We start from the raw sequence: 24,820 nt of genomic DNA, 5'->3' as shown, positions 1-24,820 counted from the left end.
CACCACCCATTAGTCCAAACTGTAGGGCAGTGTAGATATGCCCTGAAGTTGGCAACCCTAGATTATGTTGATTCCCAGATGATTCCAGAAGCCAAGTGTGTGTTTTGCCAGTTTGTAACTTCTTTCCCCTTCAGGTATGAATCTCTCCAGAGTCATTCATGCTTCAATAACCTCCAGACTGGGTGGCTGAAAAGCTAAGGGTTAACCACGCAGAAACTATATCTACTACATTGCTTGAACACCAAATTATTTACTGTGTTTCACACAAGAAGCACGCCTGTGCTCCATAAAACTTGCTTGCGTTATACATGGTACTGTTACAGATGTTTCTTTTAATCTGGAAAGTTCTTTATAGTTTGGATCTTCCAGCTATCTATAAAAATTCTCTCGCCTAGGACAACTCCTTGACAGTTGCGACTTGCTGTTCCTGTGTAACCAACAATCCCTAGAGGACAGAGAGTTCTCATAGGGCTCCCAAATCCATAACTTGCTTACTCACTTGGCCAATGGAGCTGCAGTTTGACTGTTAGGACAAAGTCTGTTTGTTCAGACTTTCATGGGAGGAAGGAAGGAGAGTTTTTCGGGGGCAGTGGATAGGATGCACATGAAAAATAATTATTTTTATCCAGCTGAAGTTTTGTCAAGGTAGGTTGGTTTTGGTATGTGTTCATATTGTTAATGTAAATGTGCGTAGAGATAGAAGGCAGATACTATGTAAATTGAAACAGTAAATTTGTGGAGAATTGCAGAAGATGGTGGCAAACAGTACGCATTAAAGTAACGAGAGAAATTGCTGTGCTTGTTTATAATTATTTTTTCCTAATTATCTTTGTGCAGGTGCTAAAAGAAGCTTCCCAAACTAACCTCCTTGCACGGGTGTGGTGGTACAGGCCCTTCCAGTACTTTGAAAAGAATGTTCAAGGAATTGTACCTCGCTCTTACCATTGGCCCTTCCCCTGGCCAGTGCTGCATCTCGGTAGACAAGCTAAATACAGCAGATTGGTGAATGACACATAACAGCTGTTAAAAGTAGGGGGAAAGGAACTGTCCAAAGTGCTCAGAACTCCATGAGAGAAGATGCCATAAAAAAGTGAACTGCTCCCTAATCCTTTATCTTTTAACCATTTCCTTGACTTAACCAATTCAGTTACCTGGAAAGCACTGTGATCTTTTTTTCTCTCCAAAGGATCTGCGTTGGACAACAATAAAGAAAATTTAACTTATCATGCACTGTATACATTTCTTGTTAATAGATTTGGGATTTACATTACCCATCACCATGTTCCTTTGTATATGATGCGACAGCATAAATGAAAACTTTTATATCATATGTTCCGGTCTTTCCAGTCACATCTGGGAATAAAACGTATTATTTTCTTGGGAAAACATACTTTTCATATCTCTTGCCCCAAAGATTGGGCTGTAAGCCATTTTCTAGCAAATGTCTATATGAAGGTTTCTAAATACCTGACTGGGGAAAAAGTAAAACTCTTTCTACCTGTTACACCAATGTTACAAATAAAATGATAAGACACAGAAAGGTTTAGTAACTTTTGATTTTGTAAAATCTGCAGTGACAGTGTCAAAAAGTGCAAAAAAAAATATTCTGTTGTAAAGTGATTTTCTAAGTATTTCCTAACTTTATTTTTCAAAATATGTATGAAAACTAAATTTAAAAAGATTTTTACATGTCAGAGAAAAGAGAGTTAAAATAAAAAATGCTTCTTGGAAGAGAGAGATTTGTCTATGTTTCTAGTGCCTTTCTTGTCTTAATTGTATGGTCAGTAGGCAGTCTTAGATGTTCTTATTTAAAATAAAATATTCCATGAAAACACAAGTATATGTACTGTATACATTAATAAATTTTACATTTATAACTAAATTAAACTGGAAATTTACTTAAAGTGTTGAAATTGCTATTAGTAGGGAAAAAACAAATCAAAGGCTCAGATCTTGTTCACACATTGTGGGCAGATCATAGTAAAATGCAAGATTTAAATTGATTTTATTATCTATTCCGTAACTGGATTTTAACTGTCAAGACAACAGCCATGGATTCACTTTTTCAGGAGTTTTACAGATGATCACTGACTTCAAATTGAATAGTTTCTCCATCCTTTAATGAAAATGTTGTTGAAAAACAACAAAAATAATCTATTTCTTTAAAATATATTTGTGCAGAAGCTGCATGTACCTCTAAGTTTCACTCCTACCATACATACTGTATGTTTGGGGAAGTATTCTATGATATCCTTGCCAATGTGCAGAACAAAATAGATTTTTAAGAATGAAGAAGATATCCATTCTGTATTTTATGTGAAGCAGAGTTATCTTCTATAGGGTTATTGTGTATTCACAAGGTGATATTTGTATTGTAAAACAATAATGGTGAAGGAAAATAAAGAGACTTTTAAAAAATGTATTTTCTTTTATCTTTTCAATATGTCTTAAATTTAATAGTAGGTTTACACTCCAGAGCCTTGTCTTTACTTTTCTGTGTTTTATTGAATGGACTCAGAATTGGACTTTATGGAAACAGCATTCATTTTTAGCCAGTGTTCACATTTTACAAGTCAGTGCATTAATGCTAAGGAATAGTAGTAGTATTTAAAGGTCTGATAGTAGGTCTGACAGACCTCCATGTGTTGTACAAGGATCAACCATGATCCACAATGAGAAATTGCTTCAAGCTCCTAGGTGACATGACTGCTTGTACACACAGGACCCCTCTTGCCGGGCTGCACAGCCGGGGGATTGAGGCATGGCTCAAGTCAATCTACCACTCTGAGGTTCACCATCTGGACAAGTTAGTATGCATCTCAGACAGAATATCGTCATCTCTGAATTGATGCATGCATCTCAGACAGAGTATTGTGATCTCTGAATTGGTGCATATGCCAGGACAACATGTGTAGGACTTCCCCATATCAGGAATCCAACTCCTCCTTTATTTATTGTTGTCATCTCTTATGGGTCCCTCATTTGTACCCTTAGCCTCCTGCTGCATTATTACACCTCTCAGCAAAAGTGGCTGCTAGAGGCCATCACCTCTGCTAGAGTAGTGAGGAACTGCACATGCTTGTAACAGATCCCCCAGATGCTATAATCTATGAGAAAAAAGTGCACCTTTCCAAGGTGGTATCTGATTTCCACCTAAATCAGTCTATATACTTGTCAGTCTCTTCCAAAGTCACATGCTTACAAGGATGAGCCTTTTATCTGGACAGAACAAAATCCTTTTGGGTTTCTTACCAGCTCTTCATATCGTATGCAGAGCAAATGAGACATCATCCTATTGCAGCAGGACGAGACTAAATGGATTGCAAGCTGCATTGTCACATCTATGCTACCAAAGATAATCAAATTTCCTGAGAAGCTATTTGCATTCAACAAGAGTGCACTTATCCATCCTCGTTTCCTTTTGTGAGAAATGTTCCTATTGTTGCCATCTGTACAGTGGTGACTAGGGCCTCAGTCCACAGATTTGTTAGACAGTATGCAATTACAGCTGCATCAAGAGAAGAGACAAATGTAAGAAAAAAATGAGTCCATCTTCTGATCAGATGCCTAGCCCCATATCTATTCATAATGGCTTAGTAATTGTGACATTTTGGGGATCACCCACACCAGTAAGCAGTTCTGTCACCTCCTACCTTGTGACATTCGGTGCCTCTATGCTGCCATGGTTCAAAGCCCTGACCATGCCTAGTAACCAGCCTACAAGCATAAAGGTCTAACTCTGGCTTCCACCCACCTATTTACTCCTTGCAGGGTGACCCCAATAGCCCTTCTGGTCCCAAGTCTCCCCTTCCCTATTAACAGGGTTTGCAGTGTTTTGTTTTCTTTTTCTCAGACTGTAGTAATTCACGGTTACACAAGTGGGGGAAACTCCTTCCTTCCTTAAGCCATGTCTATACTTAGGGCTTGGCTACACTTGCAGATGTGCAGCGCTGGGAGTTACAGCTGTCTTCGTACAGCTGTGTAGGGAAAGTGCTGGAGTGTGGCCACACTGACAGCTACTAGTGCTGCAGTGTGGCCACATTTGCAGCATTTGCAGCGCTGTTGGGAGTGGTGCATTATGGGCAGCTATCCCAGCGTTCAAGTGGCTGCAACATGCTTTTCAAAAGAGGGGGGTGGGGTGGAGTGTGACAGGGAGCGTGGGGGAGACAGAGAGTGGATTTTTGGAGCTGACACTGTGTGAGCTCCCTGCCTTGCAAGTTCTAAGGACTGGAAGATACACAGCACCAACCTTCAATCATTTTAAAAGTTTGGACCCCTTCCCCCACCCCTCTCTTATTCACTAAATGCAAATAGCCTTCAGACCAGATAATCAGCTGCTCCAAACGGACTCCCCCCCCCACCCCGCCCGCCATTTTGCTTCTCTCCTCAAGCAAACACTAGCTGTGAACATTCCAAAAGAATCCCCCTGCCTGCCTCTGCTGGAGCAAACAGTAGCTGTGTTTTGTTCACAACAAAACAGCAGAGTGGCTGAACAGGCATTCTGGGATACCTCTGAATACCTCGGAGGCCAATTACAGCGCTTTTGGTGGCCACACTTGCGGAGCAGCGCTGCATCACCAGCGCTGCAATCCTTATACCCGAGGCAGAGCAGGAGTACAGCCAGCGCTGCAGGCAGGGAGATGCAGCGCTGTATGTGCCTTGCAAGTGTGGACGGTGACTAAGTTGCAGCGCTGTAAACCCACCACCAGCGCTGCAACTCTCCAGTGTAGCCAAGCCCTTATAAGCGTACAGAGGCACAGGTGTACCGATCCAACTGTGCAGCTGCAAGAGCACTCATGTCATGTTATGCCAATGGGAGAGCAGGTCTCCTGTTGACATAATAAAACCTGTTCAGTGAGCGGCAGTAGCTATGTGAGCAGGAGAGCATCTCCTGCTGACATTGCACTTCGCACACAGGGGCTTATGCCGGCAAAACTTATCTTGCTCAGGGGTGTGTTTCAACTGTATGACAAAAGTTTTGCTGACATAAATGCTATTTTAGACATAACCACAGTTTTGGAAAAGCAAACTCTTCGTTTCAGTTTCTGTCTTTTCATTACTTAAATGGTCCACCATTCTCTTTCCCTGTGTTGTACAGTGTTAGATGTTTGGAGTTAGTTTAATGTAAGCAACTAGCCTGAGAGGTGCCCCTCCCTGCCTGATTGCTTCCCCACACTCCTGTGAGGTGATGCTATAGTTGCACACCCTAGTTACAATTACAGTTTTCTAAGTGTACATGCATGCATAATTCACCTTTGAATGACAATCAAGTTCAAAACATTACTAGCTTTTATAAAAGACCTTATCTGACACATATATACCCAATAACATTGTATACAACCAGTTGATTCACGTGCTTGTTTTGATTGGTGGAAGGGGGAGCGCGTTTCGCACCCTTGTTCTCCTCTGCCTGGCCCTGGATTGTCCTGGTAGTTGTATACAGTGTAATGGGATATGCAAGCACCAGAAGAAGAAGAAATGGCTATTCTGCTTCTCGTAACAGTTTGTTCTTTGAGATTTGTTACATGTGTGCATTACATGGCCCATCCTCCTTCCTCAACACCTTGGGCCTGGTCTACACTACGGGGCGGGGAGGGTCGAACTAAGGTACGCGACTTCAGCTACGCGAATAGCGTAGCTGAAGTCGAACTACCTTAGTTCGAATTTCCTACCTGTCCAGACGCCACGGGATCGAACTCCGCGGCTCCCCCGTCAACTCCGCCACCGCCATTCGCAGTGGTGGAGTTCCGGAATCGACGGGAGCGCGTTCGGAGTTCGAACTATCGCGTCTGGATTAGACGTGATAGTTCGAACTCCGAGAAGTCGAACTCTCCGCGTCGACCCGGCGGGTAAGTATGGACCTACCCTTGGAGTCTATCATTGGTATCCCAGTGTAAAGGAACTGAAGGAGGATCAGTGTGGCTCTGCTCTTTACACCCTTCATTTTTAGCATGAGGAAGCCAGAGAGTAAATGGGGCCACACCTATGGGTACCACTAGGGGATACTCTCTGGCATCAGTGCATGAGATACACATACACCTACAGTGTAATGGACATACGCAACTCATCTTAAACAGCAGTTACGAGATGGTGAGTTATCAATTCTTAAAAGTTCTCATATGGTGCCAGTTTCTGGACAGTGTCCATCATGCCTTGTTTTCGGTGGGGCCCCAGTCTCTTTCAGCTATTTTAAATGGAGTGTGTGCACACCTAATGGGTTTCAATAAAATATAGCCCAGATCATAACATTTGCAACTACAGGGCTAAAAAGTTGATCCAAAAATTAACAAAACTTAGATGTTGATAATGCTTGGGAAAGATTCTCAGGGGTAAGTGACTAGATTGTCTAGATTTTTCATGATCACACATGAAAGATCATTGGCATTTCTATGCATATATGAGCACTACATTAAATTGAATCTTCTCCATTCTGTATTATAGTATCTGATTTACTGCATGAATTTTGCTAAAGATGTTTTGATATGCACAGTGAGTTTTCATTAAATCAAAGAAACCTGCCTTGATTAATAATTTCTGTAGTTGGCAGCAAATAACTGTTGGGTAACTGGAATTACTCTTGTCCAGTGGCTACCATGTGAAAATGGGATGGAGAGGATTTGGGAACATGGAAAATAAAATTCAAGATGAGACAAAACTGGACTACCCACAAGTAAAGGGGGCAATTAAGAAGGACAAAGGAGAAGCTACGAGATTTCTTTACATCAATATCCACCACACAGACTGTTGGAAAGATACCTATTTAGTTACTGGGAAGTAAAGAGGGAAACTATCAGAAACTAATGCTTCAAAAGAGGAAATATTGTAACAAATTGATAAATTAACTAGCAACATGACACTAGGACCCGATGGTTTATGAGTTCTGAGAGATAGGGCAAGTTAAAATTTAACCTGCAGGGATCATAAACCAAGGTGCAGCAGCTGAACATTTGGCATTTGATACAATAATTAGAGAATAACCACCATAATACATAACACGGTCCCCATAATCAAGGAGAACTTGTCCATGTGTCTCTGAAATTGTTCAGATATGGTATATTTTCTTTGGTTCTGCCATCCTATTTCTAAAGTTACAAAGAGGTGCTCACGATCATTTAGAAAAAACATGCACAGGAGTCTGTTTCAGTCTGGGGTCTTGTATTCCAAGGGTGGGGGAGGTTGGAATTCTCCTAGCTCTTAAAATTTTCATCCCATTTAGACACTGGCAGCTGGGCATGAGCCCATCTCCTATGTTCCATTGGAACTGCCATGCCCTCAGTCTCCTTTAGATCTCCTCAGACCCTTTATGACCAGTTCGCATAGTTGCTTCCCCGCAGAAGCTTTGTCTGATGCTGCTCCATCTCTTTGCTTGGAGACTGTATTTACTTTTGACAGTTCTGCTGGATCCTTTAGTGGTCTCTCATCAATCATTCCAATTAGGCTGTTTCTCAACTGGCTTCAGATACAGATTGTCCCCCCAGTCTCTCTTGAAGCTGGGTTGTTTGCTTGCTAAGAGCAGTTGCTCTGTCTCTGGATGACTTGTTCCGGGCAGGATTGTGTAGATGCAATTAATATTTCTCTTGTTTCTCTTTTTCTTAGTAAGTCACATCATTCCTGTGGTGTTTTAGAGGACTTCTGGCCTGCAGCTATTGAATAATATAAATTATTTTCTCTAGTTTTCTTGAGGCATGTTCCCCTCAGTAATGGGAGGCTCTAAAGGCTGGATGCTATATTTCCTGCCTGCCAGGAAAAGACTTTGAGGTCAGAGTCAGAAAAGTGTTTGAGACAAGAGGAGCAGGGATCTAGAAGTGCAGTGAGGTAGATGCCATAGGGAGATGTGCACCGGTGCACACTTGCTCTGGGCAGTAGAAGCTGTTTGGTACAGTGTCTCTGATCTCATACCTAACCAAAGAGACAGTCCAATGTGTCTGTTTGAGTGCATCGTTGGAATCATAGACACTTGCAGAGGAGAGGTGCTTCAGCACCTTAGCATCTCTGCCTCCTTCTGGCAGCACCAAGCATGAAGTGTGGCAGCAAGACAAAAAGGCAGCCCTTAAAATGAAGGCAGGTTTCTGATGGAACGGATATTGATCTTATGGGATCAAGCAGCTTAGCACATCATGCCTGGGTGGAGGGATCTGGCACAAGTGCATAAATACATTGCATCCTTATTTTGGCACACTGACAGGGTGTGTAAAGCCAGGTGCCTCTGAATCACTCCTGGCCTATATAAGCCGTAACACTTTGAGGCCAAATCCCCTGGGACATTGTCCTCCTATCTCAGAGCCCTGTGTAGGCAAGTAGAAATCCTGTGTGCATGGTATTTAAAAAGAAAAATTTAGAACAGTGGGGGCTGCTTAGGTGCTTTGAGAGTTTTCAAATCCAGTAACTTCATTTAGGCAAAAAATTGGAAGCTGAGCGTTTTTGAAAATCTGGCCCTGGGCTGGGATATAAATGCTTTCAAAACACATAAATAGGGTTAAAGTATTATTAAAATACATACAGAATGTGCAATACCTATTCACAATCTGAAAGATCTTTGAACTCTCATAGAACCTCTGTCCTGCAAATACTAGACACCAAATCAAGATCCTTTTGAGTAGTTAAACTGTGATTAAATTCTAGGGCTCAGTTCTATCTCCCTTACGTTGCATAGTATCTGTGGTTCACAGGTGGTGCTATTGGCATTGACTGGACTACTCACAGAGGAAGGCACTACACAATGTGAATAAGGTGAGAGAAACAAGAACCAGTCCAAGCTCTTACAGCAAATCATATTGCTTGCTACCAGAAGTATTTGTAGGACTGGGGTCATAGCCTGAGTGTTTATGAAACACTTCTTTTTGAATAAACTGAAAAGCATTGTTTTTGTTCTAGAAAGAATACTTGAGTACTAAATAATCTTAACTTAGGCCGTAAAGAAAGAAAAAATGATCCCTAAATTCCAGTGGATAGAATTAATTTAGAAATTAAAAAATACACATTCAATTAATTAAAAGTTGAAACTCAATGAATGCTCCTCAATGGTCTGAGAGAATGTTAATAATGCTATGGGTATTGCAAAATGTCTCTGAAAGACACAATGTATTTAATTAGGATAATAGATCAATCTGCAGATCAATCTACATACGAATTCAAATATATTATTAATGGAAATTAACTGGGTGTCTTCAAAGAGCATGACTTATAGTCAATCTCTAGATGCAAAACCAGCTGGAAATAGTAATAGTAAATTGTAAATACAAACATAATACTAGTCAATCTGAGTAGTATTATACCTTCATGTCAACTGTTTGAAATGGGCCACCCTCATTACCATTACAAAAGTGATTTTTCCTCCATTGGTGTTCTACTGTTGAGAATATCTGATTTCCACTTTAATTGAATTGTCTCGTTAGCACTGCCCCCCTACTTGGTAAGGCAACTCCCTTACCAGCGTGGTGCTGTGCTCTATTCAATGTTGATATCAGTCAGCTGTGTGTGTGTGTTCCCTCTGTGTGCTGCTGCGGCTCTGCACAGAGAGCTGACACAGCAGACCCTGAGAGAACCCGCAATGACCACAGACTCTTGTAAGGTATGAAGGCACCTGGGCCAGGTTTATTGTCGAAGAGAAACACAGTCTCTAGCTCCCCGGGTTAGATATCCAAGGTGCTGCTAGCTAGTACATATGTACTCCCTGGAAATGAAGTGGCTCAGTCAGTGGCGGGACTTTCCACTGCCCCCTAGACCAGACAAAGACGTCCACTCAGGGGTGCATTCTTATACAGTTACAAACAAATTACACATCACTCCTGACGTATTGAGGTGCAACCCCTCTACATAGCAAGGTACAAACCCCTCTATGCAGTAAGGTTCTGTGAAGCTCAAAAGCTTGTCTCTCTCACCAACAGAAGCTGGTCCAATAAAATATATTACCTCACCCACCTTGATATATATTACGCCCCCTCCCCCATATTACCTCACTCAGCTTTCCAGGAGGGAGTTTTCATGATGACATGGGAAGTGCTCTGACTGGTCCTGACTTCTCTGTATCAGCCCCTCTAGCTTGCACTGCAGCCCAGTACCTGAGGGCTGGGTGCCTGCAGCACTGAGACTCTGTGAGATCAGGGACTCACAGACCCAGTTGGGAGGGGAAGGGCACTCCTCCTCGGCCTCTCTCTCTTGTTGCCTCCTTTTCCTGAGTGGCCTCATGATGCACAGAGCCAGTGTGGCTAGGTGCTGCATTGGAGAATCTCCCAGTGCAGCCCCCCACCCCCTCTCCCCATGCAAACCCTCAACAGACCCTCCCCACCTCTGTCCGATTGTCTCTCTTATGTGGGGGACTGTGCCCCGCATCCCCTGCTCCTGTGTGCTGCCTGCTTCCAGGGGCCACAGATTGCAGAGCAGCCCCCTCAGGAGAAATGAGAGGGGCTGTCCCACCAGGTGTGTGCGCAGCCCCCCGGAGCACGGCTTTGTCCCGTTATATCCGAATTCGTGTTATCTCGGGTCGCGTTATATCGAGGTAGAGGTGTAATTTGATATGTCGGGTGACACCTTTTTTTATGTGTTTGGTCCCCCTGATGTTAGAACCTGGCTACTTCACTGTGTGTATATATACCTGCTACTGTATTTTCCATTCCATGCATCTGGTGAAATGGGTTTTAGCCCACGAAAGCTTATGCCCAAATAAATTTGTTAATCTCTAAGGTGCCACAAGGACTCCTCATTGTTTGGCTACCACTCTGAAATCTATTCAATCTGAGAGGCAATTGACTGTGCAGACACAGGAGCTCCAGTAAGGACAATTTTTTTCTTTAAAAATGTATACAACGTGGGGAGGTGTTATAAGGTTATGTTCAGCAATGGATAAGTAAAAAAATACTAACTAGTGGTTAGGAGTGTAACTGCTATAGGAGCTGGATTTTAACAAGACCTACATTCCAAACCAGTCTCTTTGAGGTCTGAGTGTTAGAAGTGAGTGAGTCATAGGCCAGGCCGTCTGATTGAGTTAGTTGGTGGGAGGTTCAAAGTCCTGGTGTGCTGTACTAGTTTGATATAAATACAGAGATAGCTAATAAATGTGCTTCTCGACATGAAAGGTAATTGACAGAGTGAGTACTGAGGAGTTCAGACTTCAGTGGAAGTTCCAGTCAGTGAGTATCTTTTAAATTAATTAAAAATCTTTTAAAATTTTGTTTTGGACTATAAGCTGCAATCTTTAAAGACAAGCAAAATAAGTTGCTGATTATATAGGCAATAATTCCAGAGCAGCAGCTGAAAACTGTTAAGTTCTGTATTAGTTATTTTGAAGCTGCCTAGGAATCATGGAAGTGTAGGACTGGAAGGGACCCTGATAGGTCATCTACTCCAGTCCCCTGCACTCATGGCAGGATTAAGTATTATCTAGACCATCCCTGACAGGTGTTTGTGTACCCTGTTCTTAAAAACCTCCAATGATAGAGATTCCACAACCTCCCTAGCAATTTATTCCAGATATTAACTATCCTTACAATAAGGACGTTTTTGTAATGACTAATCTAACTCCCCCTTGCTGCAATTTAACCAGTTACTTCTTGTCCTGTCCTCAGTGGCTCAGTAAAACAATTTATCACCCTCCTCTTTATAACAACCTTTTACTGTTATCATGTTAGAATGAACCTAAACATGATCAAAATTATGCTTGTTGGAAAAGTTGAGAAATATGAGCAGCTGAATATTTGATTGAGAAAGTCTTCAAAGTGCTGGGATGGTCTAGAGGTCCGCTAGTATTTTCATACATTTGTAAAGTACATATTGTGACTGGCAAGCAGCACTTTGCTTTGAATTTTATTAATGTATTTATTTCCAATTATCTTTTATTTTGCAATGTTTTCTGTACTATGCCAATAAAATCTGCTTTTATTGCCCCAATTGCCACAGGAGCAAAAGGAAGGTGTAATTGCTTTCTTGAAACTGTACCTAAAAAGTCTGGAAAATAATGATATGAGTATGGAAATGGCCAACAACTTGGATGTGCTAGGATTGTTACAGCAAGGCAGAGGCCAATTTCTCATAGTGTTTTTCAATAAAAGTCTGGCCTGAAAGTGAGACATGAAAGATACATATCAGATATAAATCCTTCTTAGCCATTAAATCCTTTCAATCTAATGAGTTTTTAAAGGCATTAGACTATAGGAAAAGGATGAAATGAATATTCCGATTACTCACTAGAAGCCCCATAGATGTATAAAAACAAATCAGAAAAGCAGCTAACTGTAAGTTAATAACTAAAAAAAGTATAAAGTTAAACATTAGTGATTGTTAGGGGATCCATCATTTTTTTTGATCACAGGGTTTTTCTTCTTTCCATATAAATATCTGTGCAAGTTGTGTATATACGTGTATGCTTTAGGGCCAGATGCTAGCTTGCACTATTGCAGATGTACAAGCTGTATGAGGCAATAGAGTACATTGATCTATTTCCTTTCTTGTATTCTTCAGAAAGTGGCAGCCATTATCCTGAATTGAGCTGTCTCATATTGAAAAGGGGCATGAAATTGAGACTGTTGCTATTTCCCTTCTCCTCTACCTCATAGACCTGTTTTTCCTACATGGATCAAGTTTTTAAATCATTTTCATTGCCATGGTATCTGATGCCTTCCAAGAAAAATTAAACTCTCCTCAGGCACTGCTTTGGGAACTTGCACACTTTCCTGTTCAAACTCACTGCGGGGGCAGGGTAGGGAAAGAAATGGTGGTGCAGTTTGTTACTGTTGATACAGCATGTAACAATGGTTGATCTAGTGCTCCCCCAAGAGCAGCCAGAGACATTCACCTTGGGCACAGCTACACTAGAGAGTTTACAGTGGCATAGCTGCACTAATGCAGCTAAGTCGATGGCAGAGCTCTTAACTATTCCAGCCCCTGCAAGTTTCTCCCATCAACAGCACTGTCTACACGGGTGCTCGTGCTGGTGTAACTTATGTCACTGTGGGGTGGGGGGTGTATGTGATTTATTCACACACACGCTGCAGCAACATAAGTTAAGCCAATATAAGCTGTAGTGTAGACGTAGCCTTTGTCTTTGTTCCCTGATTGCTGGAATCCATGTACATTCTATCTGAAGCATCTGTTACCGGCTACTGTCAGATGGGTTACTGGTCTAGATGAGCCACTGATTTGATCTAATATGTCTTTCACTATGGCCATGTCTACACTAGAGACCTTGCAGCGGCAGAGCTTTACTGGTGCAGTTGTGTTGTTGTACGATCTCCCGAGTAGCTGCTCTATGCTGACAGGAGAGAGCTCTCCCGTCAATATATGTAAACCACCTGCAATGAGCGGTGGTAGCCATGTCGGCAGGAGAAGCTCTCCCACTGACACAGTACTCTCCACACTGGTGCTTCTGTTGGTGTAAGTTATGTTGCTCGGGGTGTGTTTTTTTTCACACCTCTGAGTGACATAGGTTATACTGACAAAAGGGCTAGTGTAGACGTAGTTTTAGTTACTGTGTTACTTTACATTTGCCTCCAACAAGAGATCAGTTAATATTGAGTTTTCTAACTTACAGAGGGGACTGAACTGTTCCCTGCCCATCCCTCCGATCAGAGGAATGCAAAGACCCATTGGGTCCTTTGCCAAATGCAGCTCAGCCTCACCTGGTGATCAGTAGCCCAATGTGTGGGTGAAGGGATGGTCTTTGTGATGGTCCCATAGTTGATGGTATTTTGGCATGGCAGCATTCAGAATAAAGGAATTTTCTTTTAGGAGGCTGCTTGTCTTGGCTCTGTATGTTAATCAGAATTGGCCTATTCATTTCTTATATCACTGGTGATTGTTTATACTCTCCCATGGGTTTGGTCAGATTCAGGCTGCCACATATTGTGGGAATGACACACTTTCATCAGTTCTGTCACACCCCTGCACGCCTGCTTGGATGTCACATATTCTATGCTAGATGTAGGTTGTTAATCACTGTGGCATCTGAGCACCTTCTTGTAGTGCAACGTGACTATACTTCTGTCACCTGTTTGTTCTCTCACCCTCCCCCTTGAGAGAGAAGCATGTGAAATGCAGTGTCTTGTTTTGGTTAGTTTGTTTGATTCTTAGGTTGTTTTTCAGGACCTTTTTTACATATGTGTTTGTGTTTATACTAGAGAAGGCAAGTTCAACGAAATGGACCTTTCATTGAAAGTGGAAAGTGGTGAGATTTGGTAAAGTCCTTAGTTCCTAGGGGAGTTCATTGCACTGTCTCATACCATCCCACATAGACAAGCTTTACTCTTATTGTTGTTGACCACAGTCTTCATCCTGGAACTTTAAAGAGTCTTTTAGGTATCCTGGACCCTGACCATAGAGTGCTTTAAAGATAAAGACAGAGACCTTGAACTTTATTCAAAATTCTGTGGGAAACTGTGTCAAGAACAGAGGACAGGTGTGATGTGCTCACAGTAGCCTGTGTTGCTGACAAGATGTGATGCAGTGTTTTGTACTAGCGGAGTTTAAGTGTTGAAGGTTTCATGCCCAGGTATACTGCATTTCTGTAGTCCAGCTGAGAGGTGACAAAGGCATAAATGACTGAGGCTAGGTCTGCATTCAGCAGGATGGGACAAAGTTTCCTAGCTAACCAGAGATAGTAGAAAGCATTACTTGCTTCTGTTGCAATGTGAAAGCTCTGTGTCAGTGCAGAATCCAAGACTACTGCTAAACTACTGACTGAATTGACCAATTATGGATGTGAACCATAATTCACCGCACTGTGGCTGCAAATTCAGAATACTTTCTTCTGCCTAGCTGCATTGCCTCTTTTTGCTCAGGTTCAGATTCAGCTGGCTGTTCTTCATCCATGATCTGATCTTACCCAACTTTTATTTTTTAAAATCACATATTGAATACAACTATATAGAGCTGTGATGTACTTTTCTGATTCAGAATGATTCCTCCGCATCCACAACAGACTCTCTGCATGGCAGTAGAGGATGAAGTAATCTATAAGGGCAGAGATGTTACACTTTGGAATCCTTCCGAAGGGAAGATGTTTTTTAAGACATGGCAATGCATTCTAATTAGATGTAGGCCCTTCATAAAAATCAAATTATACCACAAAATATTTCAGAAAGTCAGTTGAAACCTAGCAAGGAAAAGACAGCAAGGTTTGTAGATGGAAACTGTTTCAGTTGTTCAGAAAAGGTGGTGAAGTTTTTTGTGGAAAGCGTCAACTGGACGGGATAGCACACACAAAAGAACAACTCTCAGGAAGGCATTGAGAGTTATGAGAAAACACAACTCCGATTATTGAGAAGGGATTGCTAGAGCGCTGGCATCCCGACCGAGTGAAATTCTGTGGTGCATGGTTGCGTTAGTGGGAAGGTCTCTCTCTGAGTGGAGGAATAGAAGTTATATATTGTTACATGATTTAGCATTTGCATTTCTTTGCTTTTGAGGCTTTATGTCAGATGTATTATGTATGCAACAATCTGAACAGAAACAGAATGTAATGTTGTCATTTCTGAATTTAGTTTCTTTAGTTTTAGACAGGATCTTCCAACAAAGCAACAACTCATTTCACTAAGATCCTGCTTTTTATGGAAGTACTGGGATGGCAAAAGAGACTGTTATGTCTCTCAGATGAAGATATATCAGCAACCAACCACACACTAAACATGAGCTTCTCCATTATTACTAACTCCTCTTCCTGTGCCCCTAGATTTCCTGAGTAGTGCATGAAAAAAGATGTAGCCATGCCATTATAGCAAACACAAAAGATTAAAGGAAAAAAGTTATCCTCTGACTTTAGTTCAATACTTCAGCCAAATAACGGCACCCAGAAGCGTTATTGTTTGCCAACATGTTTGTTTTTGTGGAGTTCCATAAGCCATTCCTCCCCACTGAGAAAGTCACAGATTTCCCCCTCAGGAGGTCCAGAGCAGTGGGACAGGTGTGGTGAGAGGCAGAAATCTATCTTTTTGCACCCTGCACAAGAAGCAGGAAGATGACGGGAAACTAATGGGGACCCGGGTATTTGAAGGAATATGGTAAATTTGAGAGGGAGGGAGGGAGCATGGGGCTTGTTTGGAAGGAAGGAATGGGAGAACCTAAGGCAGCTAAGGAGAAAGGTAAGGGGTCTGGAGTTGCGTCTTGAATCAGGGGGCCTGGACCAGCCAACATTCTGCTCCTACTTCTGAATGTTCCGCACTCCTTCCCATCCCCATCCCCCCACTGCTTTTGCCTTATCCCATTAGCCTCCTCGAGTCTTACTCTATTCCCTCTTGAACCCTCTGTCCCTGAACTGGTGGCTGAATATGCCAAAAGTATGCAGAGGTGTTCCCCTCCTGCCACCAGAAACAACTGTGACCCTGGTATCAGATGCATCTACCAAAGGTTGGGGAGCCCATCTGGATCAACTTAGGCTCAGGCACTTTGTAAATCTCTGGAAGTTTTGATCCATATAAATATATTGGCGCTTCAAGCCATTCAGAGAGCATGCAAAATGTTCGTTTCCACCAACAAGAACCAGGGGGTTCCAAGCACTCATCAACAGCACCACTGTTTTGTTTTATCTAAACAAGCAGTGGTGTGTGAAGTCCAATCAGTTATACCAAGAAGTGATTCACCTGTGGAATTTTGGCATAAAGAACAATCTCACTAAAGGCCTTTCACCTTCCAGGAGTGAGGAATACTATTGCAGATTGTCCCAACAGGAGCTTCATAGACCACCATGAGTGATCCATAAACAAAGATGTTCTGTACCAGAACCTTCATCACTGGAGTAACCCAGTAATAGACCACTTTGTGACCAGCCTGAACCAAAAATGCAAGAAATTCTGCTCCATAGCAGGTTGCAGCCTGGGTTCTGTAACAGATGCTTTCCTGCTTCCTTGGTTGAGCCTTCTGATATGTGTGTTTCCTCCCATTCCTCTAATTCTGAGGTTGATCAGGAAGCTAAAAAGAGACTCAGCAATTATAATTCTCATAGCACCAGTCTGGCCCAGGCACTACTGGTATAGAGACCTACATCAGCTCAGTTTGACCTCCCACAGGAGTGGACCTCTGGTCAAGGACCTTCTGTCTCAGAACCAAGGCATTTTACTGCGCTCCAGCTTACAATCACTTTACCTCATGGCATGGACCAACTCAGAGAGAGCAGTGAGGAAAGAGTTTGCTCCCCAGATATCTAAGCCATTTTGGTGTGCAGAAGAATGGCTCCCTTATGCAAGAAAATGGAAAAGGTTGTCAACCTGGGCTAACTTTTACCACCTATCGCCTAGCAGCACAGAAATTAGATATACATCAGACTGCGCGTGCTGTTGATGAAATCCTCTGACCTCTTCATGAGTTCTGTGAGGATCAATTTAGCATCCATCTCCACGATACATCCTCCACTTTTCTGTCTTTTGTATCTAGGCTTTCTTAAAGAGCTTCACTCACACGTATCCTGTCTCTTATCTAGTACCTTCATAGAACTTGAATTTGGTTTTGTCCCGTCTGATGGATTCTCCCTTTGAACCGTTAGCATCAACTTCCTTGTCATTGCTGTCAATGAAAACAGCATTTTGGTAGCAGTTACTTCTGTGAGAAAGGTGCTGAAGCTCCAGGCACTACTAACTGACCTCCCTTTCACAGAGTTTCACAAAGACAAGGTTTCCCTGAGACTGCACCCTAAATTCATGCTGAAGGTTATTCATCTTCTGGTATTCTTTCTGAAACTACATTCTTAAAAAGCTGAAGAGAAGCAGCGTAGTTTGGATATTTGGAGGGCCAATCTAGAGCACTTCCTGGTGGCTGATTTCAGGCAGTGTCCTTGACATGTGATAACTTTGTTTTTTGTTTCTTTTAATATCCAGGAAGAGTTTCTCACTTAACCTAATTCTCTCTCTCTCTCTCTCTCTCTCTCACTCTCTCTCTTTTTAACACCATTTTAGTCAATGTGTTCTTTGATAAGCAATAAACATTCACCTGGAATATGCAGTCTTCAGGTTGTCTCCTAGCCTTTTTGTAGCCTTTGCTGAAAGGATTAAAGGGCAGCTGATTACAGCCCAGAATATGCCACACTGGATTTCTGACTGTATCAAGCTCTGCTGTAATCTACCAAAGGTTTCTCTTTCTCTGAGAATATGAGTTTATTCCACTAGGGCTCATTCCGCTTCATCAACCTTCTTGAGCTATGTATCACTTGGGACATTTGCAAAGTGGCAACATAGTTTCTGTATGTACTCTTTCCAGACACTACACTATCACTCAAGCATCCCAGGAGGATTTCAGTTTTAGCAAATAGGTGCTGCAGTCCGTCTTCAAGAAATCTGAAGTCCCACCACCTTTAAGAGACACCCTACAGTGGACTGTGTATGTGCATTTTCATTCTTTTCATGCAGTCCTACTCGATTCTGAGAAGTAGGAGATTTGAGTCATCACTCTTATTGCTTGAAGAGTTGCTAATGTTAATTATCTGAGATATATTTATTTCATCTGCAAAACCCACAAGCCGCCCTACGCAATTAAAGACAAATAGCATTAGAGCCAATCTAGAGCACTTCCTGGTGGCTGATTTCAGGCAGTGTCCTTGACATGTGATAACTTTGTTTTTTGTTTCTTTTAATATCCAGGAAGAGTTTCTCACTTAACCTAATTCTCTCTCTCTCTTTTTAACACCATTTTAATCAATGTGTTCTTTGATAAGCAATAAACATTGCACATTTTTATACAAAAATTCATTTAAATATCTGATATTTGATGGGTTATATATGTACACACACACTGTATAGCATTTTTTTTAGTCCATCAGATTGTCTTGCATACAGAACACTATTAATTTCAGTCAATCTTACTTTTAACTTCCAAAGTTTTAATATTTGCCATGATAAAGCTGGTTGTGACTAAGTTAATGTCACTAATGTTCAGTACAAAGCAACCAATTCTTCACATTGACACAACCTGACCACCTAATTTCCATTATATCAGCATGTGTAAATAGATGAGGTGTCATGCATAATGATACACTTGTAAAAATGGGGGTGTGTCCTGAAGTTTGGTTGTCAGACATTCTCAGCCAGGTTTAGACATGCAGAGCAGGTTTCAGAGCAGTGAGCTGTCAAAATTGTGAAACACACAATACTCTTTTTTGTTTTTATTTATGCTATTTATTTATTAAGAGAGTATTAACAGGTTGACAAATCCTTGCCATGTAAACATTACAGACAAAACAATAATCATTACAACAGTGAGCTTTTGTCCAGAGAAGCATATAGTAATATAATCATCTCTCTTTATTAACAGGATGTTACCTTATTTGAGACAGTATCTTTAAACTATCCATTACATGCCATTTTTGAGTTGATAATTGTAGCCAAGAGTTAGAATATAGTATTTTAGTTACAAAATTGTATATTTTTTTAAAAAAGTGACCACATATTTTGCATGTGTATTCTATATTTGTTCCATAACTACTAAAGCTCTTCTGTCTGATTTTTATATGCTTACTCTCTACCTGAAAATAGTGGGTATATTCACAGGGATGACACTTTTTAATGCTATGATCAATCAAATATTGAATGTGCGTAAAAATTATCAGGATATGGCAGTCCAGAATGTAGTCAAATAATTTAAATTCTCTACTTTTCTATAAAAGTCACATTTTGGTATAGATCTGATAACAGCAGAGTAGAGAAGAGTATTTGGTTTTTGTAACAGCTTTCATAATGGAATGCTCTTGGAGCACTTTATCAAGTAATGATTTAAATGCTCTTATTACACTCTCTGTATAGGCCAACAGACTGATTGTCTGAACCAGCAATGGTTCTCTCACACATTTGGCCTTCAGAAACATTATCAAAATTCTGCTTTTTTCACCCCTCCTGCCATCCCATCCAGAACCTCTTGGTCCTTTCATGCATTCTATTAGCTATGTTCTCTAGCAGGAATTTCACTGCCTGCTAAAAGGCAGGATATGGAAGGATGGTCCAATGATTAGAGCACTAGTCTGGGACTCAGGAGATGGTTCCCTGCTCCATCTCATAGGGTATGTATACATTTGAGCTGGGAAGTATGATTCTCAATTCCTGTTGACATATTCATGCTAGCTCTGCTTGAGGGTTCTGCAGGGATGGATTCTTGGCCCCCTGCTATTTAACATTTTTATCAATAACTTGGAGGAAAACATAAAATCATCACGGATAATGTTTGCAGACAACACAAAAACTGGGGAGAGGTAAACAGTGAAGAGGATAGGCCACTGATAGGGAGTGAGCTGAATTGCTTGGTAAACTGAGTGCAAGCAAACAATATGCATTTTAATATGGCTACATGTTATTGTAAACATCTAGAAGCTAAGAATGTATAACATACTTATACTTATGCATACTTATGTGGAACTCCTTACCTGAGGAGGTTGTGAAGGCTAGGACTATAACAATGTTTAAAAGGGGACTGGATAAATTCATGGTGGCTAAGTCCATAAATGGCTATTAGCCAGGATGGGTAAGAATGGTGTCCCTAGCCTCTGTTCGTCAGAGGATGGAGATGGATGGCAGGAGAGAGATCACTTGATCGTTGCCTTTTAGGTTCACTCCCTCAGGGGCACCTGGCATTGGCCACTGTCGGTAGACAGATACTGGGCTAGATGGACCTTTGGTCTGACCCGGTACGGCCTTTCTTATGTTCTTATGTTAATGACGGTGTCTATCCTGGGACTCAACAACTCTGAAAATGATTTGAGAGGTGCTGGATAATCAGCTGAACGTGGGCTTCCAGTGTGATGGTGTGGCCAAAAGAGCTAATGCTACCTTTGGATGCCGAAACAGGGGAATCTCTAGTATGAGTAGAGAGGTTATTTTACCTCTGTATTTGGCATAGTGAGATCGCTGCTCGAATACTGTGTCCAGTTCTGGTGCCCACAATTAAAAAAGGACGTTGATAAACTGGAGAGGTTTCAGAGAAGTGCTACAAGAATGATTAAAGGATTAAAAAATCTGCCTTATCGTGATAAACTCAAGGAGCTCAATTTGGCTTAACAAAGAGAAGTTTAAAGGGATGACTTGATCACAGTTTATGAAAACTATGCAGGAAACAAATATTTGATAACAGGCTCTTCTATCTAGCAGAGAAAGGTATAACATGATCTAATAACTGGAAGTTGAAGCTAGACAAATTCAAACTAGAAATAAAACTTTTTTTTATTTTTTTATTTTTAACAATGAGATTAATAGGCCACTGCACCAGTTTACCAGGGTTGTGGTGGATTCTTCATCACTGGCAATTTTTAAATCAAGATAGGTTGTTTTCTGAAAGAGATGCACTAGGAATTATTTGAAGATCAGACTAGATGATCGCAATGGTCCCTTCTGGCCTTGGAATCTATGGATCTGCAGAATGGGATAATACTACTTTTTCTCATCAGGGAGTTGTGAGGATAAATAAAACTGTGAGGCGCTCAGATACTATGGTAATGGGGGGTGGCATATATAAGTACCTAAGAGAAACAAATACCTATCTAGAAACCACAGCGCCATTCAATCATTCCAATTCCACAATTTTCTGTCTGATCGCTGCTGTAGCTGGGAGACCCAGGCCCTTTTAAATCACCCAAGTGGGCCGCAGGGCAGCAGGGCCCCTAGATGTGTGCAGGGTGGTACCGGTGGCAGTGAAGGCAGCTGGGCGGGCATGTGGAAGCCCTGGCCATACCAGAAGAGTAAGCCCAGCAGCGCAGCCGGCAGCTCGCTGGGCACCAGCCAGCGCAGGTGCAGCACCGCCAAAATGTCAGGCAGATTGTGTCTGCATGGGCTGGGGGCCCATTGACTGTTCTGCTTTGGGGCCCAGAATTGCTGTTGGTGGTCTTGAAATGTCATGACAAGACTTGTGTCGTGTGACAAAGTCCGACCGGACAGCTGTAAGAGAGTGGAAGAAGGCCCTAGAATGTAACGGCCCTTTTCCCCATGAGCTGAAAACAGGTAACCTCAGGTCAGCTAGGCACACTTGAGTCCAATTAAGGGCTGATGAGAGAGAGAGAGGGAGGAGGGATGAGAGACAAGCTGCAGCAGGCTAGTAGCAGTGGGAGGAAAAGGATTCTCCTGGGTGGAAGGCTGCTCTCGTCCCTGTAGGGGAAGCAACCCAGCTAACTGCCTGTTCAGGGTAGAACTGGCACCAGAAGCAAACATAACAAGGCAACATCCCAGGGTATGTCTACACTACGAAATAGGTCAATTTTATAGAAGTCGATTTTTAGAAAATCTGCTTCCAGCACTGATCTGCTTCCTGGGCTGCTTTTCTGGCCCCTCTGGATCCGGCATGGCTCTGCTCCCCAGCCCAGCTTGAGCCCCTGCTTTCTCCTTAGCTCGACCCCACTCTGTCTGACCCAGGCAATTCCAGCTTACAGGGAAGATAAACCCCCCACCCCCAGCCTCTTGACTCCCCGATTAGCCTGCTCACCCTGTCAATCAGGTTGACCTGGAACACTGGCCTTTCCCCATTGTTCCTGGGGACTGTCAGTCTCAGGGTCCTGATTTCCCATCGACCCTTCCCCTTTCTTTTGGTACTGGGAGTCAACCAAAACACCCCCACTGAGTTTTAGTAAGGGGACAACACTCCCTTACATTTAACCAAAGAATGAGAATGTAACACATAGAGCATTAATAAGCAGGTGGTAGCAGCTGTGGGAATGAAGCCAGAAGTTCTAGTTCCACAGCAGAATGTACAAAATGTTCCGATCTTAAAAAAAATTTGATTTAAAAATTCAGTGTTTCTACAGGAAAAGAAATGTCAATGTATTATTCATCACACATAATCCCTGCATACCATTAACATTCATTCAGTGTTAAGCAAACAAAAATAAATACATTTCAATTATACCCTGGGTAGGTGAAAGATTACTTCAGAACATCATGAACATGGAAGATTGTGCCAGCTTGGTTTCTTGCAGATACCAATTCCCCAAAGTGGCTATTATTTCATTAACTTACAATCATTCATGGCCTATGAATCTACAAATACACTAATAAGGAAGTCTTCAGATATTGAAATAAACATGGCAAAAAACAAAACACCTTTGGCAATTCATTATAGAACAAGGCCCATGCTTTCAAAAGCATGCATGCACCTGAAATCATGCGCTCAGTGCATATATGCATTGAGTGTTGCACATGTACACCAGTAAGCGGTGCATAGGAGCTTGAGGCTCTGTCATCCTGAGGCCATACAAGTTATTAAAAGACAAACTAAAATGTGAACAATGTTCATTAACATTTACTCCACATACTACTCACCCTGAAATGCTTTTGGCTGAGATCAGAGGTAAGTTGGGGGTTATCGATTTATTTGGCAAAACATGTTTAGAGTTTTACTTTCACATTATTGTTCTAACTGGTGTCTGGACAGTAATAAAATATCAGAACGGCAGCTACTTTCCAAAAGAAAACTGTTATTCTACGTAGCACGAAGAAAAGCAGCCCCACTCCTCCTTCCACACCCAAAAAACAATCAAATTAAATATTTTTTAGTTAGAATCCAGGTCAGCTCATTAATGATCAAAAGCCATTACCCTGCAATGATTGTTCTTTGGCCAGTGTGAAATGCAGTGGTTTTAGTCCAGTTCCTAGAGGGAGAAGCAAGTACCTGCATAATTGATATCCTTACTAGCTGTCATAGATAAATGCCCAAATACTGTGGATTAACAGAGGAATTCACTCTTAAGGGCTTCTAGCCTAGTTCATCTCATTAGTGTCACATTGATTAAAATAAATCAATCAATCAAGTATTAATGTGTCAATAACCAAATGCCTAAAGGCAAATGAAAAGGTGTAGCATAAAGATAAAGAACAGTTAGATTGGCTTCATTCTTCTTCGAGTGATTGCTCCTATGCATTCCAGTCAGGTGTGCGCGCCGTGCGTGCACGGCATCTCAGAACTTTTTTACCCTAGCAACTCCGGCGGGCCGGCTGGCGCCCCCTGGAGTGGCGCCGCTATGGCGCCCGTTATATACCCCAGCCGGCCCGTCCGCTCCTCAGTTCCTTCTTACCGCCCGTGATGGCCAGTTGGAACTGTGGAGTGCTCTCTGTCCTCCACCACCCTAGCTCTTGCTACTGTTCTCTGTATATAGTTCGTTTAGTACTTAGTGTAGATAGTTTTTGATAGTTAGTTAGTTAGGTTTTAGGATAAGGTTAAGGGGGGTATCCCCTCCCTTTCCTCCCCCGGTGCGGGCTCATGCCCAAGGCACCGGGCTTTAAGCCCTGCGCATCGTGCCAGAGGCCTATGCCAATCGGGGACCCACACGACGCCTGCCTCCGTTGCCTGGGCGAAGGTCACCGAACAGATAAGTGTTCTTTCTGTTCCGCCTTTAAGCCACGAACTCGTAAGGAGCGGGACATTCGCTTAAAACAACTCCTAATGGAGGCGTCGCTCCAGCCCCCGGCACCGTCCGCACCGGCACCGAGAACTTCATCGGTGCAGAGCGCACCGGCGGCCCCGAGCCGCTCCGGCACCGTGGCTCCGCAGCCTCAGCCAGTGGCTCCGAAGACCCGGCACCGCTCGCTCTCGCCTTCTAAGAAGCGCAAGCTGGCGAAGGCGATTGCTAAGTCCCGCGCGGAGGACTCAGCAGCGATGATGATGGCGCTACCTGCGCCCCCCGCGGTAGCCGTGCACAAGACGTGCACCGGACCGTTAACTCTGGCACCGCAAGGGCCGTCGAGTCCGGCACCGCCACGCTCCCCGGCACCGGCCGTGGTCGAGCCCCGGCTGCCTTCTACGCCGGAGACTTTCTCCTCGGCGCGCGAGCTGATACAGCTCATAGAGGCACCGAGCCTCCGGCCCCCGGCACCGCCGGCGCGGGCTGTCGTGTCGGCAGGAAAGCCGGCCATGATGACCCGGCCGCCCTCTCCGG

At 42.6% G+C, this 24,820-nt stretch overlaps 2 protein-coding genes across 6 annotated transcripts in view; both read left to right on the top strand.

The window, feature by feature from the left end:
* Positions 1-2,422, top strand: part of SGMS1 (sphingomyelin synthase 1) — a 197,990-nt gene extending 195,568 nt beyond the window's left edge. For all 4 annotated transcript variants that reach the window (XM_045024090.1, XM_045024087.1, XM_045024089.1 and 1 more), the window contains one exon: positions 838-2,422. In XM_045024090.1, the coding sequence (XP_044880025.1) occupies positions 838-1,017 (180 nt within the window). In that variant the 3' untranslated portion in view covers positions 1,018-2,422. The remainder of the gene's footprint in view (positions 1-837) is intronic.
* An 8,577-nt stretch (positions 2,423-10,999) lies between these two features.
* The window catches only part of LOC123373664 (putative neutral ceramidase C), a 63,071-nt gene continuing 49,250 nt past the window's right edge, over positions 11,000-24,820 (top strand). The window contains exon 1 of one of the 2 annotated variants that reach the window (XM_045022704.1): positions 11,000-11,129. The gene's annotated coding sequence lies outside the window, so the exon portion shown is untranslated. The remainder of the gene's footprint in view (positions 11,130-24,820) is intronic. The other variant, XM_045022703.1, reaches the window with a different exon arrangement.

Source organism: Mauremys mutica, chromosome 7 (assembly GCF_020497125.1).
Source record: "Mauremys mutica isolate MM-2020 ecotype Southern chromosome 7, ASM2049712v1, whole genome shotgun sequence".
NCBI classification, from domain to species: domain Eukaryota; kingdom Metazoa; phylum Chordata; order Testudines; family Geoemydidae; genus Mauremys; species Mauremys mutica.
This window is presented reverse-complemented; position numbering and strand designations above follow the sequence as displayed.